This window comes from Poecile atricapillus, chromosome Z (genome assembly GCF_030490865.1).
Source record: "Poecile atricapillus isolate bPoeAtr1 chromosome Z, bPoeAtr1.hap1, whole genome shotgun sequence".
Taxonomy (NCBI): domain Eukaryota; kingdom Metazoa; phylum Chordata; class Aves; order Passeriformes; family Paridae; genus Poecile; species Poecile atricapillus.
In genome coordinates, this window is record NC_081289.1 from 36,338,716 (window position 1) to 36,358,667 (window position 19,952).

The 19,952-nt window shown below is 39.4% G+C and overlaps 2 protein-coding genes across 3 annotated transcripts in view; one reads left to right on the forward strand and one right to left on the reverse strand.

Annotated features, from left to right (window-relative positions):
• Positions 1–5,248, reverse strand: part of LOC131573539 (probable methyltransferase-like protein 25) — a 51,378-nt gene extending 46,130 nt beyond the window's left edge. For both annotated transcript variants that reach the window (XM_058827590.1, XM_058827589.1), the window contains exons 1-2: positions 4,987–5,248; positions 851–1,015 (exon numbers count right to left, since the gene is read on the reverse strand). In XM_058827590.1, the coding sequence (XP_058683573.1) occupies positions 851–1,015; positions 4,987–5,233 (412 nt within the window). In that variant the 5' untranslated portion in view covers positions 5,234–5,248. The remainder of the gene's footprint in view (positions 1–850; positions 1,016–4,986) is intronic.
• A 43-nt stretch (positions 5,249–5,291) lies between these two features.
• Positions 5,292–10,493, forward strand: LOC131573716 (thyroid transcription factor 1-associated protein 26-like). The gene is made up of 4 exons (XM_058827925.1): positions 5,292–5,437; positions 6,683–6,908; positions 7,681–7,780; positions 10,256–10,493. Exons 1-4 carry the CDS (start codon positions 5,308–5,310, stop codon positions 10,415–10,417), a joined length of 618 nt encoding a protein of 205 aa, XP_058683908.1. The 5' UTR covers positions 5,292–5,307; the 3' UTR covers positions 10,418–10,493.
• The last annotated feature ends 9,459 nt before the right edge of the window (positions 10,494–19,952 follow it).

Consider the following 19,952-nt stretch of genomic DNA (forward strand, 5'->3'; position numbering starts at 1 on the left):
GCATTCTAGTACCTCTAAAAAAACCTGGGGAGCCAACCATGAAAAATGGCAAAATTGGAAAGAGATTGCTGTAGAAAATGGGAGAGATGCACAACATTTGTATAATGGTGCTACCACTTAGGATAAGAAACATCAGGAGTTTTAATGCATCCCAGAGATAAAAGGCACTAGAAGGCTAAGGCAGAGAGCTGCTCAGTCTATCTCTTAAAAACTAATGAGAAATCTCAAAGACAGTGGCAAACCTAGAGAGGCTGAGGACTCCATGAATAGCCATTTCCTTTGCAGTGAAAATGACAGCAGTCCAAATAAGGATCAGTTTATCATCTGATCTAAAAATTATAATCAGGGTAAGATTCCCGGGTCCAACTTGCTGCCAATTCAATTTCTTTAACTACAGAAAATGAAATTACTTGTTTTATCACATATAAATGGTATTAGTCCCAAAAATACAGAATTAATTAAGCTTTTTTTTCTAAGACATCAAACATTTGCCATATTTTAGAGTGATACTTCTAAGAAAAGCATGAGTAGCAACTATGATTCTTGCCAATCAGGGACAAAACAAAGAGAATTAACAAGGTATCTCAAGTAGTGATGTGCATTTTTCTTTGTCCCATCCCCTTTGGAACTGAATCCCATGATGGGTCTATAGATACCAAATGCTCAAATTTTAGCAAGAGAATCCATTTTGTAAACAAAGACAATAAAAAAAATATCCAGGAACAAATAAAAATAGAAGTGAGGCTCACGTAGGAAAAAACCCTCAAACAAGAAACTACCCTCCAAAACCAAAACTCTCTTACAGTCCTATAGTGAATAAGCAAATGTTAAAATACAGATGTAAATATACCTGTTGCTCCTTCACTGTCTCCTTTCAGTGCTTCAAGCATATCTTCTAGTGGGGTACATACTCCAAGGTTAGGCAAAGAATAATACTTAGCAGCCAGGGCAAACAAATGTACATTGATAAGCTTCTCAGAGTTTTCACAAAATGCACTGGAAAAGATGTCATCGTCTGCACATAAAAGAAAAGGAAAAAAAATTTGTAAACAGTGCTTAACAGCTCTCTAGTACTGCTGACAGAGAACTACTGGCAATAAATACTTAGTATCAAACACAACTGGCCATTTATCTTGCTTCTCTAAGTGGGAAAACTCATTATTTTTCTTCAGCTGTATTCCCCCTTCAGAACTGAGGTCAAATTCAGCTCTTAGCTGAGCAAGTGTAAATGTGGCAAAATCTGTTGTTTCAGCAAACCTACTTTAGTATAATTGACAAGTTAATCCAGCCAACATTATCACTTCTCTTCTGTTTACAAACTTGCTCATTATGCACATCCTAGTCAGCCCTATCTGCCAATATATGCTGCTGGATTTTTGTTTTTAAGGAATGCAGCTGTTCAGTATATGAAATGTTTAGATTCACAATCACTCAATTTATGTACTTTCCAAGCTGCTTTGTCACTGATGAATACTGGGAGAATTAAATTAATTTTTATTTCCAACCAGGTGTGGGCCAAAGTTAAATTCCAATATGTATTTCATTAGATTCATGATGCAATACTTCGTTTTGGTATTACCTGGTACTGAGTTTCAAAAATGTACATTTATTTTTAAGTGAAACATATCAGTATGAATTATTTATTATTTCTAAGATTGTTTTGTATTGTCTAATTCCTCTCTATTTTACCTATTTGTGAATTCTACATAGTTTTGCTAATTATTTTTACACATTTGTAATTCTTTTCAATATTTAAAAGGCAACCAGTCCAGCAAACCAACCATTACAAAGATTTGGAAAAGGTCTTCTAGTTTGTCTTTTGTGTCATAGGTAGATTTTGAGGAAGTACATACCTAGCGCAGTAGCTTTCCTGAATCTGGCATGGCAATGGATACAGCTGTTTTGATTGACCTCAGCTCTAATGCTCTCAGTTTTCTGCATGACCACAATTAAGGGTCATGCATACATTACAATCCTCTGAAAACAGTCCCAAACCACGTTAATTTTCATGATATGACACTACAAAGTGACAAGCGCAGCAAACAAATTTTGTATTGAAGAAAGCATAAATATTGTCTAAGTTCTGACCAGAATTAACATGGTTTTGTTGCCTGCACAGCACTTCTTACTCTACTTCTGCTACAAAATCTTAAAAGAAAGCCACTTTTCTCCATAAACAACTCCCTTGTCTGAACAAATTTTAGTTAGTGTAGCCTTCATGAAGGGTAAGACTGTAACAGGATACTAGAGATGAGAAATAAAGACTGCAGCTTTTAGGGAAAAGGGGCAACTTTGCTTTCCAATGTCTCTTCTGTAAGATTTATTACAGAAAGATAAGGAAATAGATGTGCTTTCACTTTTTCAGCAGCTGACATAAAATATAATTACTGTTCTCACAAATCTCACTTAAGTGAAATACAATGCAGCAATACCCGAGTTCTAGAACACTCCTTAGCCTGGTAACTTAGTGGAAGAACATGACAGAACTAGCAGGATCTCATACAAGATTGCTAGTGCATCTCTCATGATAACAGTTCCACCAAACTTAAAATTGTTGGCCCAGCTTGACAACTGAAAAAAAGGAACCAACTACATTAAGGCTTCTGAAGCCTAACTTCAAGCTACAGAACGGCAGTTGGGGTGAACTTTGTATTATTTATGAATATTAAAAATGTTAGGTTTTTTGACATGTTTCTACTCTGGATGCTCACAAGAGGAAATCTAGCATGTCTTTTAACCAGTCAGTCTCTACATTTGCAAACAAATCTTCAGAGGAAAGAAACATATGCCCCAAAGTTGGAATCACAGTACAAACAGTAATTTACAGTAAGATATGAAAATACTTAAACACAGATTTGTCTGTGCCTGTGTCCAATTTACTGCAATGATGTGATAAACAAAATACAATATGGCAAGTGTCAGCTTTTTGATGTATTCAAACCAGTTTCTGAAACTAAAAAGGGATCTTACATTTTTCTGCAGCATACAAGTGAAAACAAGCGTTCCATCCTTCACATGGTCATTATAATGAAATTACTTTGAACAGGGAAGAGTAATTTCTGTTTATGTTGGGTTTCAAGATTTCTGATGGTCAGTTTCTGATTCCCTAATGTTATTGAGTTGCACTAATGCACTCAGATAAGCTATGATACTATGATAAGATATAATACTACATTCCTCCCTCTCTCCTAATTTTAATACAGGCTAGCAGTGCACTTATTTGCAAATGTAAGTAGATGTTTGCAGGTGTCTTCACTGAAAAACTTATATTCTACTATGAAGTATTTTCATCATACGACTGGATGGACAGATACCATGCAGTCAAATGAGGAAGGCATGAACCTCCAAGCATATCAGCATGCATATACCCACTCCACTACAGTGCATTGCGTTAAATAGCATATTATAAAGTCAGGAAAAAAGGGGAAAGTCTTCCATTTTTTCTTTTAATTAGCAGAAACAATCCCTGCAGAAACAAAAGAAGAAATACCATGTTTTAGCTACAGCATGAAAGCTTCATACTCTTCAAAAGGCGTGCTTAGACATAAATTTTCTTTTTGTTCCAGTAACTTCTGCATCAGAATCTGTAGCACGCATTTGGAATTCAAATTATTAAATTATTTCCCAGTTTTGAAATCTACAAAACAATATTCCTCATTCTCATTCTACTCTACAGGCCACCACTTTGGTGTCTGAATCATTCCATGCACTTTCCCATAGAAACAGGTTAGAGCAGAGTAATTTTCCTCTACTGTTTTCTTTATGATGATTTCATTTAATAATTAGTTTTGTTTCAGCCTCTAATTACATTAATTTTTTATGTCCTGTTGCTCTGAACCAGTCCTGACTCTGACATTACCTGTCAAGAACATTAAGCCTGTCCTTGCTGCTTCCCAACACTTTTGCTTGCTGACCAGACCACTGTCTTATTTCCATCTGGATCTTGAAGGTAATTCATAATCCAGTGTCTTTTCTATGCACAAATAACCTCTGTGGGATTTTTCCCAAATAACCCTTTAAAAATGAGTCTTACAGTTAATATTTTGAGAGGTCTTTAGACCCAACAGAGCAAATGTTGCTAGTGATATAGCAATTCACAGTTCTTCAATCTCTTTCTGAGTCCAAATCATTATTTTAGCTTGTCTTCTATGCCAAAAAGCACATGCTACATCCTGCGGAGCCTTCTCTTCCACTCCACACGCTTTCCTGCCTCGCATGCCATTTAACGTGAGATTTCAGAGCTAACGCAATGTGGCAGCGATCTACACTCCATATGCTTTGGCTTTTCTCAGCTAAGTGCTTTGTCAGAGATTTCACCTTGGATTTGAAAATGATCTCTTTGCTTGGGATCAGTCCCCCCAAATACCACAGCTTTCAGACGCTTTATCTTCATTTCAAGGAGCATTCATTACTGGTACGTTTCTCTCCTACTTGGAGCGCATTGCATTCAGCAACACAGCAGCCTAGCTGGCTTCCTCTTCAGTTATGTGAAAATTACTAAAAATATGAAATGCTACTTAAATAGATCTCGTCACAAATAAAGCAGCTGCTTTCCTGTGCCAGACGCACTATTACAGATACACAGGAAAGCGGTGTTACGCCTTTTCCAGCTGTCCCCCGCATCTCCAGTTTCAACACCGGAGGATTTCAACTGTTACATCTTTCCACTCGTGGAGGTTTTGGGTGGTTTTTTGGGGGGTTTTTTAGTGGGTTTTTATTTTTTTTTTGGTGTGTTTTGTTTCATTTGGTTTGGGGTTTTTTTCATTTTAATTGTGTTCTTCAGGAGTCAGTCAGAGTGAAGGAATCTGACAGCTTGGAGTTTCATTTCGTTTCCAAATGAACGCGGCCACAAGCGCCACTTCCGCGGGGCCCGACAGTGCAATTCCCAGGCCGGCTGCGCTCCGTCTGCAGCGGGACGGCTCCGAGCGGCTCCGGTTCCCGCGGCACGGCCGAGCGCCGCCGCCCCGCGCCCCCCGCGCCACTCACCGCACGGAGCCGCCGCGGCGCCCGCCGCCAGGGGGCGCGCCAGCGGCCCGGCCGCGCGCAGCGCCTCGAGCACGGCGTCGGGGCGCAGCGCCACGAGCCGCTCCCAGAGCCCGCGCGTGAAGAACTCCACGGTGTGCGCGCGGCACAGCGGCAGCGCGCGCCGCACGAACCGCGCCGCGCGCCGCAGCGCCCGCGCCGCCGCCGCCGGGGGCGGCTGGGCCGGGAGCGCGCTCGGCGGCCGCGACATGGCCCCGCGCGCGGCCCGTCGGCGCCGCGGCGCGGCTCGGTGACGTCATCTCGGTGCGCGGCGCACGGAGCGCGATGGCGGCGGCGCGGGGCGACGGGCCCGGGCCGGCGGCGGCCAAGGCGGGCGCGGCGGCCCGGGGGCCCGGCCGAAAGAGGCGGTGGAGGCCCGCCCTGCTGCGCAGCGTTGTCGGCAGCGTCCAGGAGGGTGAGTCGGGGCCGCCGGTGAGCCTGAGGGGACGCCGTGGGAGACCCGACTCCTTGGCTCAGCTGCGAGCCGGCTCGACCCGGGGGTCCTGGCTGGGGCCGGCCCTGCTAGGCCTAGCGGAGGGTTTGGGCTGGCGGAGCCCGCAGCCCCTCTCGCCCCCGGGTGTTGGTGGCCGTGGGCTCGGGGCTGGGGGTTCAGGGCTGGCTGAGCGCGGCCTGTGTGAGCTGGAGCTCCCCGGGTCCGGGATTGCAGCCCCTGGGCCGCGTGGCGATGGGTTTCGGCTTTTGGACTCGCTTTGAATTTTCTCCGTAGAAAGGTGCACGTTTAAAAAGGAAGCGTGTTTGAGAAAAGGTTCAGATAGGTAGTTATGCAGATGTAAAAATGAGTAGGAAGAAGAGCATGGGCTTCAGCAGCACTGTGCTGAAGTGGCAACTTTGGAAAAAGAATAAAAGGAAAAGTTGGAACTGATTTGGCTTCCCTTTAGAAACTGTTTCGTTAGTAAATACCACGAAAGTCAGTAGATTTTTAAGAGTAATGTAATAAAAAATAAGGTATTAGGAAAAAAGCAAGTTTAACTTAAAGTTTCATTTTTCTTTAATGGTCGAGACTGAAACAGCCAATGTCTGAGCTTTTCTTTAAGCAGGAATGATTCTATGATGTAGCTGTAGAAAAGCTCTTCCTGGACATGTGCAGAAAGAAGGTAGTGGCAATAAAATACTATTTAAGTGAAAAGATGTAGTGGGTTATTAATGTAGAGCGATACGAGGCTTTAGTGACATTTTTCCCTGCGTCACAGCACATTTCTGCTGCTGCAGCGTTGTTACCTTTCTTTTCCTGAGACTGCCTTTAGGAGCTTATTTTGGAATCTGTTTAGATATTGCTTTAGAAGCTGTCAAAAGCAGGACTGAAGTGAAACATTAATACATCTTTTCCCTGGCTTCACAAAGCATTGGCAAAGGTGCATGGTGGTGAGTGGGCAATAAGTAGTGATGTTTGCAGTGCTCTCCCGGGGATTTAGGGAGTAATTTTGAGTAAATCAGTGCAAGCTGCGATGCTGCAGTGGGGAACAACCTAATAATAATGTTTTTTCCCTTGAACTTGTGACTGGGCCTTACTAAAATTGCTACACATAGTGGCTTTTTCAATTTGGAAAGAAAACAGATTGAAAGAGTCCAGACAACAATTGAATGGTTTGGTACTATTTTAGTGCAGGTGTATTTAACTCCCCTTTTCTTATGCTTTCAGGACGAGGATTTGCATTTCGGAGGAAACAGAAGATTGAACGACAGTACAGGAGATTGTTGAAAAAGAGAAGACAAGTGCCTGCACAACAGGGTGATCAGTTTACTGATACTTATCCAGAGCACTTGAAACATCTTTACCTTGCAGAGGAAGAAAAGCTTAAGAAGCTGCGGCGCAAGACTCCAGATGATTCGGTGTCATCAGAAGAAAAGCTTAATAAAGCAGCAGAGTAAGTTTCCAAAGTCTTTTAAAAAAGTAATTTTTTCCATCGCTAAATAAATATTTTAGATCTTAACAGTTCACGTGGACTTCAGTGTGGTAATTTGCTTTACTAAAAATGCCATTGTGTCTTAAATATTTTTTCCTGGTGGTTAGAAAAATAAATGACAGCGTAACTAGTTTTGTGTGCTTGAGACGATGAGGCGTCATTGCACAGTATTACCACCAGATGGAGATGAGAATGAAGCAAAATTTTTTTGTTGTTTTTTCCATAAGAGAGCAGTATTTCTAAATGAGTGTTGTCATCTCTCTGCAGTTGCTTCCATATGTTTGAACTAGAAAGAGAGAATGCAGCTCTAAGCTAGTATGTCCAGGTTTTTAGCTCTGAGGAGCTTAAATTATGGGGGAAACTCTTTTAGGCAGTCTTTAAGCTTCAGGAAACATCATCCATGTGGAGATACAGCAGATAAGGTGTATGACTAAAAGTTGTGTGCGCTCTGGTCTTTGGTGCATTTGGCATTGAAGAAGTTTAGTTTGTTGTGCTTTCTTGCTGGCTGCTTATGCATGGCCTGGAATGGTGTCGGGTATCACGTAAGAATGGTGCAAACAATCCATTCAGTGTAGGAGGATGACTCTTCTGAAACCTGTATTTGTAGTTAACTTCCCTGAATTTGTAAAAAGCATTGGAAGACTGTGCTGTGATTGTGCAGTGGCTGTAGTGTCTAAGGTTATGTCTGCTTGGTGATAATCAGTGTCTCAAGAACATGTACTTTTTCTTCCAGGTCAGTTGTGACTCAAGAGAAGTTTAAAAATAAGACATCCAATCAGAAGGCAAAAGAAGAGTATGAGAAAATAAAGGCTGAGCATGCTAGAAAGAAAGAGGTACATTTAAACAGAATTCTTTCTTGATTTTAAACAAAGTCTAGATTAATGCCATTTCTGCCTCAGTCTTCCATCTGAACCCAGAGAAGACTGTAGGAGGTATTGGAACTCCTTCAGTCTTTTTCAACTTGACAGTGGTATTCAAAGCACACAGGCGTTCAAAGGATCCTTCTCTTTGTTCTTACTATTTTTGTCCTGCAGTTGCCAATAGCAGAATTTTATCATGTCAGTTGGTACATCAAGAAAAGCTTAGAGCTTGATCTGCATACCCCAGTGGATTATATTAGACCTCTTAAATTTTGTAGAAGGGGAAGTAATAACAATATCATCATCTTGTGATGGAAAATGAAATACCCATCCTGTCTTTCATGGCATTATCATCATGCGGTCTTCATTTTACCTTTTTATGTACTTTGACCAACAGTGAAACAATTAAATGTAATAGTATCTGCAGTCAAAAATTTTAGTAATTCTCTTCATTCATATTTATTTGGAATTATTTTTATGGGACATACTGTAATATCATCATTGTGAAATAGCGCACTTGAATTATTAATTTGAGAGGTCTTTATTTAACTACTGTTCTTTCCCAGGACATTGTTTGTTGCACTGTAAAAGGGCACACAGTATAACATTGTAGAAGTTGTGTAACTTCCTGGTCACATACTAAATTTCAGTAGCTACTGAATAAATATTAAATATCTATATTAAATATAAATTAAATATATATATATATATATATAGTAAGTATTAAATGTATAGCTGTGTAAAACATACTGTTTCTTCAGTTCAGCTACGTTTAGTTTTATGCAAGCTGATCTGTGATTCTGGGTGAGTTACATGGTTATTCAGCTGATGGCTGCTTTTTTGCGTATTAGCTACAGTTTGTATCAAAAGAAATTAATGTTATGACCAGCTTATTTAGAGAAGGTGAGAACAAGCCAAACCCCAGCAAGACAGCAGGGAGTATTCTCTGGGCAGCACATAGGAGTTGCCTGAGTGCAGGTGTTGGCATTTTTAGTTTTGCTAAAGATAATTAGGCAAAACAGGAGCTAAGTGCCCAATAACAGTAATCATTTATGTGGAGTTCTTAAGTGGTGTGTGATGAAAAAGTAAACCATGTTCTTCACCATCGTGTGTATATTAGCAAACACTGAATTTACTGTTATTTATTTTGAGAGGAGAAACAAGCCTAAAGACGCATTTCAGCCTCCTCAAAGGCCTTTTTTGGCCTGAAGAAAGCTAAGGTTTAGTAAAGATCAGAAAAAATTAATGCAACTAGCAACTGTGTAAGTAAGATGAATGTTCTTGCTTGGAAGTAGCCATTTGGTTGGTAGCTTAACTGGGTGTTGTATACAAGAATATGCTGAACAGCAGAAAAATTATTAGATAGGATGTGAATTACTGGTAAGTTAGAGCTGATGCTGCTCTGTTTTTTTTAAAAGGGGGGAATAAATTGTATTAGTCATTATGGTAAAATAAGTCAAGGGTTCTGAGTGGAAAGAGGTTGTTATCTGTGCATATTTTGCATATGCATGTTTATTAGATTGTTTGGGATTTTTTCCTCTTAGATTTCTGTTTAGAAATCTTTCCTTACGTCCTATAAATTTTATATCAGAGGGCAATTCTTGCTAATTTTGGTACCTCACTGAAGCCATCTAGGCTGTGGAAAACAAAAATTACAACACTGGAAAAGGGGGTGTGAGATATTGGATAAAATCTGAACATAACACTGTGGTGATATCTATATAGTGTTGATCGTCCATCCATATATAGTTAACACTCCATTAGTAGTTTGGTTGCATGTCTGCTTCATGGAAGGTTTTACAGGTGAAAATTTGATTAGGGTTTATGGTTTTGTTCCATCTCTCTTAAAGGAACAGACTGCAGTCTGTGTTGCTCAAAGAGGACAGATCACTAGTAGTTTGGTCTGGATTAATTTTCCCGAGATAATGCTGTCCTAATAACAGAACAATGTTATTGCCCAATTCATGGTCCAGATATGTCTCATATCCTTTCAGCCTATCCCATGCAAAGGTGTCCAATATCCTAGCACATCTGGATTGGCAAGATATTCATTCACAGGGGAGCTGCTGCATCACCTTTTTCTTTCTTGCACTCAAGAGGAGAAAGTGGGGAAAATTTCGCCAGTTTGTCATTTAAGGAGAGTAGTGAAGGAGCACATTTCACAGAAAGGAAATAGTATGCATTGCAGCAGCAAACCTTATTGTAGGATGTTCTGCTGAAGAAAACTTGGCTCTTCTCTTGAAGCTTGGGGTTGTATAATTTGTTTTGATTGCAGTATCTGCTGAAAGAACATCATGATTCAGCTTCAGAGAAATGATGTTTCTATTGGCAGTACAATACCTAATTGCCAGTACCTATATAAAAATGAACTTTATTGCTTATGGATAGCTTTGCAGTCACAGAAGGTTTGTAATTGTTTCATAATCTTATATCTTTACTTAATTTCAGGAAGCAGAAAAAAGAAAACAACAAAGAGAAGAAGCTCAACGTTTGTACAAGAAAAAGAAAATGGAAGCTTATAAAATACTGAGTAAGAAGACAAAGAAAGGACAGCCAAATCTAAATTTACAAGTAGAATTTCTTCTTCAGAAAATACAGCAAAATACATAACCTCTGCATATATTTAAGTTAGCTGTGGACATTTTATTAAATTTCTTCTAATAAATACTGTCTTTTTGTTTCTGCATTACTTTTGTTATTGCCTTGATTTATCTCATCAGTCGAATGATATATTCATCCTAAAAATATCTCTATGCTGAGAGTGAAAGGGATGTGGTACCTTGAAAATAAATGGTCTGTATTTCTAAACTTAAATTCTATAAGCTGTATGTCATCTTGAATTAAAAGTAATAGGCTGTAGCACCATCTGACCATGAATCTAATACTTCCTGCAATTGTGATTACTAAAATTGCACACACTTGGAAGGACTAAAATGATGCAAATTGATATCTCAAGAACTGCCAGTTCTAGGAGCGTGTTTTGTGTGCTCTTGGATAGGTTTGGCACATGAAAACAAAGTACATATACTATACTTGGATGGCTATTATTTGTTGTTTTCCACAAAGAAGAAAACTTGCCAAAGGCCCAGAAGTGTTTGGATGTAAAGATCTTGGTAAAATAATTGTTGGCCCATTCATAAAGCTGCTTTGTAACTTGTAATGTCTGAATTGCTCTACCTTTTGTGTCATAGCTTTGTCATGAAATTTGTTTTCTTCTATGTAGCTTTTACTTAATAGCAATTTGGACCAATATTTTCAAGTTTATGTATTTTCCTAAAGAGAGAGGTTATCCTCACATTTGTGGGTTTTTTTAATATCTTACTAACAACCCAGTTGAGGAAACACAACATTTATCAGTTGAGAAGTTATAGTTGAGGATCCCACTTTGTGGATTAAAGGAAAAAAGAAATTATCAACTAACAATGTTTTAGAAATTTCTTCAATCCATATTTGCTCGCTAGAAACTGTGTGCTGGTTTTGGCTGGGGTAGAGTTACTTGTCTTCACAGTGGCTGGTACAGAGCTGTGTTTTGATTTGTGCTGAACACAGCGTTGATAGTGGAAGTTTTCATTATTGCAGAGTAGGGCTTACACAGAGCCAAGGTTTATTCCATGCTGCCACACTGGCACAGACATTGGGGGTGCCAGGGAGGCTGGGAGGAGACAGCCAGGACAGGTGACCCAAGCTGACCAAAGGGGTATTGCCATGTAGGTAAAGCTATTCTGAGACCACGAAGCAGTGAGTATGGCAGCGATTTCTCTCTTTCACCAGAATTTTTTTTTTTTTTTTTTTTTAACTGAACAGTGATGATTTACTACAAGGTAGATTTTTTTCCCCATTTTTTCCTTTTTTTGCTCTTTTTCTCTTGCTTTTTCCTTTTTTCTCTTTATTTTTTTTTCCTTCTGTTATAGAATGAAGTACAAGGACTTGAACTGCCAATGGCAGATGGAAAGTATATGATCTACAGTTGCTTACGTGTCACTTGGATCTAAAAGTTAAATGCTGGCATAAAACTAGAAATAATTCTATCCAGTGCTTAAAAAAATTAAAACTATTGTAATACACTGTATGTTTTCAGTCAGTGCTGAACACAAATCAGTTACGCATTACTTAGATTGCTTTAAGAAGACTCGGGTGGTGAAACTTATGGGAGAAAGATAATGCTAGATTATGGAAAACTTCATTCTTTATCATTCAGTTGTTAATATTTACATTCAATTTATATTGTCCAGTTAAATTAGATCAGATACAATGTAGGAATAAATACACTTATTTTTAAAATAGAATCCTAAATTACATACTTAACAATTTTTAAATTTGTTCTCGGTTTCAAGGACCACTTGTAGATCGTTTATAAAAGTATCCACCAGCATAGTCAGGCTGCTGCTGGTAAGCGCTTGTTTCCCCAAGACTTAGATGTGCTAAATGAGTGTTTATATTAATCACTCTTCAGGCAGATCTATTTCATGCTTCCTACCTACACCAGTTTTGGGTTGCTCACTGGTGACAGGACTGATGTATTTCAGTTGAGAATTTTCCAGGGAGAAATGGAAGAAGCTGCCCTCCACAGATGGCCATCTCATTGGCAGGAAATTCATCTGGTCTCAGCATGTAGGATTTGCTGTGCACATATGAACTCTTCTTTCGGTGTGCACACAGTATATCTGATCCAGCCAAGAGTTATCAGCTTTATGGCAGGAAGCTTTGCAGCTGATCTGCACAGATACTGAGCATTTGAAGCTCCTAGAAATTTTACAAAATGTTTATATACATGGCACAGAATTAGCTTTCTCAGCATCCCTGAGTGTTTGCAACACAACATTCCAGCCTGCACCCACACTAATGCATATTCAACAGTTACGTGAAAACATTTGGACATCAAACTTCATCAGGCAATGTTCTTGGACACAAAAAATCCCCTAACACCAAATATTTAATAACCCTATTTGTTAATAAATCAAAGCCAACCTTATTTTTTAGGAATGTAGTTCCCTTTGCTTTGGTGCCCTTTTTCAGATTTCATCATATTTCCTGATAATAATTAAAAATCCCCCAGCACTCTGCACTTAAAATCAAGGTGTATCTGCTGAAGGCAGTGTTTCCTCACGCTAACCCTAACCCCAACCCCAACCCTAACCCTAACACTACTAACCCTAACTATAAAAATGGCGGCGCTCGGTAGTCATGTGGTCAGGGAACACATGGCGGCGCCCATGCAGTCACGTGATATGGGAGCAATATGGCGCTGGCATGTACTTCCGGAACAAGGTGGTGGCGCCCATCTCCGAGTGTTGCGTGCCGCCGCCCCAGCCCACCACTGTGCCGCGTGAAGGTGTTCAGGAAAAAAAATGGCATCGCATGTCGTTCTAATTGGGAACGGCGGAAAGAACGACACGGACTCTCAAAGGAGTCAGAACAGGAGAGAATCTCTAGTTTATTGCTACAGCCATGTTATATAGACTGGTTCGTGGAAAGTACAGAAAGGAAACTCTTATTGGTTAGTAAAGTGCTACATTACCATCATTGGTCAGTGGGGTTCACCACCCCCCTGACCCTCTCCTGCAAGGAAAACACGGGAACAGACAAACAGCACCTGCAGGCTGTTTTCTGTCTTTGAGGATTGTTTTGAATCCTCCCATGAATTTCCCAGGCTAGCTCTCAGGCAGGGCTGGCAGGCCATGGGGCCTGCAGCTTGCTCCAAAGCTAGCCTCCATAATCGCATGCGTTTAATTCTCCAAAGGCATTGCTGGTAAAGCTTTTTTAATGCTTTTTGATTTTTCAAATTGGTCCATTCTTTAGAAATTACAGATATAAAAAGCATTAATTCCTTCTGTGTCAACATTTTTACTGATATTCATGGTTTTTTGCTCCTACTTATTTAATTTGGATGGGGTTTTATATTTTGTTCCTTCTAGATAATCTAAATGAAGCTGTTATCTAGTGGAAAATGCTGTTTGAGTTTAATGAGGTAGACAGTATTCCTTTGAAAGTAATCTGGTATGCATTAAAATGCTTTTAGTGGTCGATAAACCAAAAGACATTAAAATATCAATGTATTTGAGGTATATTTTTTGCAATTATTGTCTAGCTGTCAATATGTTGAATTGCACTGTGGGTCTGAAAACACAGAACTAGTTCATATGCACTGTGCTCAAGATTAAAGCAAAGGGGATATAATTTACACATCCATACCTTCACATACTTACCTGTAAATGCTGGTCTGATTTTCAGGCAATATCTTAAGATAATCACTTTTTATTTTAAAACAATGTCTTGTCCAGGTGGTAGTGATCACTGTTGTCAATGTTATTTTAAAACCAATCTTACATATATATGTATATATCTATATATATAATTTTGTGGTAATTTCAGCCGCTGAAAATTCAAGTGTAGGAGCTGCTGCTCCTCGATCTTTACAGTACTCTGCTCCGAAGGCAGTGGAGGTATGATGATAAATTGCCTTGGCACTAGGAGCAATAAATCATGCCAAAACTTGCAGACGTTTTGTATTTAACAAATATTTTCTTTGGGAGTGCAGAAAGGGTACAAAACGCAGTTACAACATACACAGGAACACTTTCCACTTCTCCATTATACTTTGTATTAGAGCAAGTTATCCAATTTTCAGCTCCGTGAGCGGGGACAAGGCAGCTCTTCCAGCCCATGTCCTCACTTCCTGTATCTGTTCAGAAAAAGCACTCCTAGGAATGGGCTGCACCTTCAATCAGAAGGGCTTAAGCACATTCTTGATGTTGATCATATAAAGTAAGAGAAAAGAAAACAAAAAAGGAAAAATAAAAAGCTACCTTGTTCCTCTGACCTCTTACCTTGTTCATTTGGCTTTTTTCTCTTAAGTTTTATTAATGTCTTATTAGTAAGTCTAATAAGACTTATTAATATGTCTTATTTATAAGACACCCTAAGTCTTATTAATATCTGGCAGAATAGTTGTGGTTTTTTGTTTTCTGTGTTTTGTTTTGGTTTGGTTTGGTTTTTGTTGGTTTTTTTTTTTTGCAAGAAGAACCAGAAGAGGATCTGGGGGACTACAGGTCTCACAGTTTGACCTTGATGCCAGGGAAAGCCATGGAGCAGATCATCCTTCCTGCCATCACACATCAAGTGCGGGACAACCAGGAGATAAGGCCCAGCCAGCATGGGAGTACGAGAAGCAGGGGCTGCTTGAACAACCTAATCTCACTCTGTGTTAAATTGATGTGCTTAGTGGATAAGGGAAAAAGTGTGGATGTTAACTACCTCAACTTTAGCAAAGCCTTCAAAAGCAAAGCCCGTGATGCTTCTTTCAGGGGAGGCCTTATCCCTCTCTAAGAGTGCCTGAAAGGAGGCTGAAATCAGATGGGAGTCAGCCTCTTCTCCCAGGTAACAAGTGACAGGACAAGAGGAAATCATGTCTCAAGTTGCACCAGGTAAGGTTTAGACTGGATATTAGGAAACATTTCTACATCGAAAGATTTTTTTCACAAAAGTTTTAAATTCCAAGTAAATTCTGAATATTGTTCATACCTTTAGCATTCACAATTGAAAAAAAACCTAAGGATTTTGATTAGAAGATGGACCTACATTTAATACTCTGTATATAATGCAAATGAATATTGTTTGCTAAATTCCTTACAGGTATTCTACAAAAATACTATATAGTCATAACTTTGACACTAAGACAATTTTAAAATATTTTAACTTTCTGAGGATTCTTGGGTTGTATTGTAAGCTCTTTTAAAATAGGTAATTACCTTCCTTGGATTCACAAACCAAAAACACTGGTATGGTGAAGTTTGGTTGGATTTTGCTCTTTGGTTTGATTTGCTCTTTGAGGAAAAGCTTCTAACTGAAAACCAAAAAAAGGGAAAAAAACAGATCAGAAGTGAGCCTAACCTGAAACTGTAATGTGTAGGTTTCTTTCCATTTCCCTAGAATGTCATTTGGCAAATGTGAAATTAAGCTATCTCAGACCTTTAGCAGCTGAAACACATACACGGCATTATGAAGCAAAAAAAAGCAACACACCCCCCTCCAAAAAACAGGAATAGCTAGAAGCATCTCTATCTGTCAGTTTATATTAGGTATCTCTCAAAACAGTGCAGTGCCCTAGAAAATGATGAACTTGATAGAGAAATGGTTCTTCGACCTGTAGTATAAGAAATGTAAGAACAGAAGATGAGTGTATGACTTCTTTGCAGTTTGAATTATTATCTAATATGTTTGGGCTGTTATTCCTACTCCACCAAAATCTAATTTGTACAGAAGACTGTAGATTTTCTCATCTATAAATAGTTGCAGATTAATTACAGGCTGAAAAGCTTTTCATTATTCTTTAATTTCATTGTCTTTTAGCTTCAGTTCTATGGTAGTATTAATAAATTGTAGGCAGATACTTGCAGAGAGTAGGAGAGCTATTTTGTGGGATAGAGGTTTCTTCTGGAGTGGTTTTGGTATTAGATGTAAGGAAGATGTCATTAAAGTGGTGGAGGATCAGAAAAGTGTATTTTTTATTTCTCAGACTGGAATGGAGGAAGGGATCTTGTTCTTCTTCCTGGCTTGGCATAAAAGTGTTTACCTAAACTGTGTTTTCTTCTTTGATAGATTAAATGTGCACTTCCTTTTAAGTTTATATTTTTTAATGTATAGTGACACACCACAGTTTAGTGGATATGGAGGCCTGACAGAAAAGAAAGGAATGGAAAGCAAAGACAGTTGGAGAAGTGGTAACAACCATGTGTTTCTAAATGTAAACAATATTCAGCATATATGAACCACTGTTTTACAAAAGCAGAGCATATATCTGAAATACCCTATGTAATTTAAGAGAGAAGTTGACATCTACAGAACTCATTTTGTTATAAGCTCTTTAGGATATATATCCAGGATAGTTCTTCCAGTTTAATGCAGGAGTGCCATTGCAAGTCAATAAATAATCTCAATTGGAAAGAAAAAATGGTAGAAAATACTTTTCCTTAGTTTAAATATGCAAAATAAGTACTATGAAATAAGGGTTATTTATAATCACAAGCCAGTGTTGTAATCTGTTTTGCATTTATTTTAAAAATTAAAACTCATTTCAGATTTTTAGATTTAAAAAAAACCCACTCTGAAATTTAAGCTTTTTTCTGGTGTCAGCTGGATTTAGATGCTTCCCAATTACCATTTTCATAGCAATGGCAAACATATTATGGAAACAATATTAAAACATTTTTAAAGATATCACATTTGTGGTTGTCTAGCTGCAGAAGGTAATATCAAATACCTGTCTACATTTCAGCTGAGCCACTCTACAAAAAAGATGGAAAGAAAAAAATTCACACCACCAATGCTTCTGCTGGTCCTGTGTGCGTGCATGCACTTTTTAGGGTCTCTTTTTGTTCTTGGTTAAGAAAAGCCCACTGGGTGGAGGCATGGAGCTAAATTTCATCAGAAGACAGCAATTGTAGATTAATAAATGTAAAAAAAGGAAGGGACATTAGGAACAAAGCCCAGCAGCCCTGTTTAATGAAGGCTTGCTAGCTATTTGAAGTTGTGCACATCTTCCTTAAAACCGCCTGATTATAATTTAGAATTATGTCTGCATTAGAGAATCAATGGAAACCTTTTCTGAATTGCTCAGTTGTATCCCTTACTTTTAATTTTATGAAGTTCTCTTAAAATTTTGGCTGTACCCTGGCAGTTACATAAACAATATTGTAACAGTTGCATATGTATTTATCCTTCCTGAGCTGCTTAGAAGGAACCCTGAAGTCTTGCAGTATAGAATCTGCTTCAGTAATTTTTTGACTCTTCTGAAAGCTAATTGCCAGTTTATCAACACTTTTCTCTTAATAGGGGCACGAAAGCTGAGCAGAGCTAACTGTTCTACAAGCAATTGTGCATTGCACAACACCTTGTTTTCTACACATTATACTCTCATCCAATGCTAAGTGAGAGTCTTAGCCACAATTCCTCATTTCTCACTTGCTGCCTGGTAATAGTATCAGTGAACAACCCTACTTACAACAGCAAGCAATCACAATTCCACAGCTTCCCTGGGCTCAGCTTTCTCCTGCAGGTGCTGACAGCTGTGGCTGAGCATTGTGGTGGCCCCAGTACCACAGACAGCTGAAATACTTTCAGCCATGTGAGCCCTTGCTTTAGGGGGCCAATCCAAAATGCCACAGGGGATGTGCCTGCATCCTCCTGCAGTGATTCTGCTGAAGGAGTTGCTTCAGGAGGGTCAGGGACCTTGCAGACAGAACTGAAAGTAAAGGGCCAAAAGCAGATTATTGACATCCATTACATACTTACATAGGGATTATTAATGGAACTCTGTGAGGTGCTGGGATTTGATAATCTCATCCTAATCTATTTTTCCAGGCCTTGGACACGGTTTCAATCCAGGACCTCTATCTGTCAGCTCTCTGTAATGGCGGTGACATCTGTCATGGACTGTTCTTCTGTTGATGTATCTCAAAGCAACTTTGTATGAAGTCTTTTCTGCAGAACTGTGTAGGAAAAAAAACAAAGTGAAATGAGACCTAGTTAGAGTTTTGACAGATATCCACATAGTCAGTTCTAGTTAGTGGAGGCACAAGTACCACAAGGTCAGGCTTTGTAATTTTGTCTATAGATGCCTATTCTGTGCTCCTTGTTCCTAGGAAATGCTTGTAGAGAGTTCCCACAGGAATTGCAATTACTGAGTGGAGTCTTGGCAAATATTGACCCATCTGTGAGACAAGTCAGTGCCCCAAGGTCAAGCCATGTAACTGCTGTGCTGCTCCAATGTTGTTATACTCCCTGTTGGGCTGGTTCACTTGGGCATCTTCAGCCAGGCATAAAGATATCCTGAAGTCAGGATAGATGCACCTTTAAAATAAAAAAAAAAGCAAAAGTTTATTATTTAACATAAAAGAGATAGCTAGAATAAGCTGTTAGTCTAAACAACAGTGTGCCCCCCCACCTCTGGTGTGAAAAACCTTGGCAGACAGTGTGGAATCATTAAGAGGAGGAAGGGTTGGGCACCACCACGTATCCTCACTGCTTCAGTGTGTCACCAGCAGCGTCAACACTGACAACACTGCCAGTTTGACCCAGTGCTTCACAACTCCTTCCAAACCAAACAGACCGTCCCAACTAACCTCTCTGCTGTCTTCCCATCAGGCCTTCTCACATTTGCATGCTGGTATTTTCTCTCTTGAATCTTTGAGCTACTATTGATACTGTATCAATAATACAACCCCCCCCCCCCCCCCCCCCTCCCTGAGACTTTTGTTTCTTCTGTCACTTTACAGACTGTCTCACAGCCCTTTAGAGGCAGTTGGAGCCCAGGTTACTCTAGTGTCACATGAGACCTGAGTCTTGGATGACTAGTCCACCGGGCAGAGTGAAGGCAGCCTTCAGGTGGGGTTACAGAAGGAAGGTTTCAGCCTATGCCGTGGTACAAGGAAGGTGAGCAGGAGTTTCTTTCCCTGGAGAACTGAATGAATTCCAGTATTACTGATTCTGTTGCTTTTCACAATGCACTGTAAATTACAAAACGACTTGATCATGGAAGCAGTGTTTTCATCCAGTTCAGGAGGGGATCATATGATGTGGTGCCAGGTTCTTCTACCACAGATCCAGGACTCCTATTTGTCCTTGCCCCTATTTTCCTGTTCCTCTGGCCTGCCTAGGTCTGAATCTAAGTCCTGCCTCTGCCTTTGAGCATGGCCATTGTTATCCCTGGTTTTGTGCCCAGCTCACTAATAAAGATGTGAGACAAGACAGGACAGACCTTTGTGTTATTCCACTTGCCACTGGCTCCAAGTAGAAACCTGTGACCCTCTGAGTGCAGTTATTCAGTAAGTTCTTACCCATCTTGTAACCTGTTAAATAGTATTTCTTTAAAACGGTAAATACACAATGTGTATCTCAGTGTCCTTTTCCCCCAGGTAGCAAGTAGAAATATTGATTGAAAATGTAGGCAATTTATGATTTTTTAATCAGTTTTTTATTGAAAAAGAATTGATAGGATTCCTTTTGTCCTAAATAGAGTTTAAATTAGTTTTATTTTCCTTGCTGTCAGCTATAGAGTTCCCTTGTTATCCTTTAATTTTCTCTATTGATTTTCTATGATTTATTGATATTCATTTTGCTGTCCTTTGTTTCTGCTCTCTTGAAAATA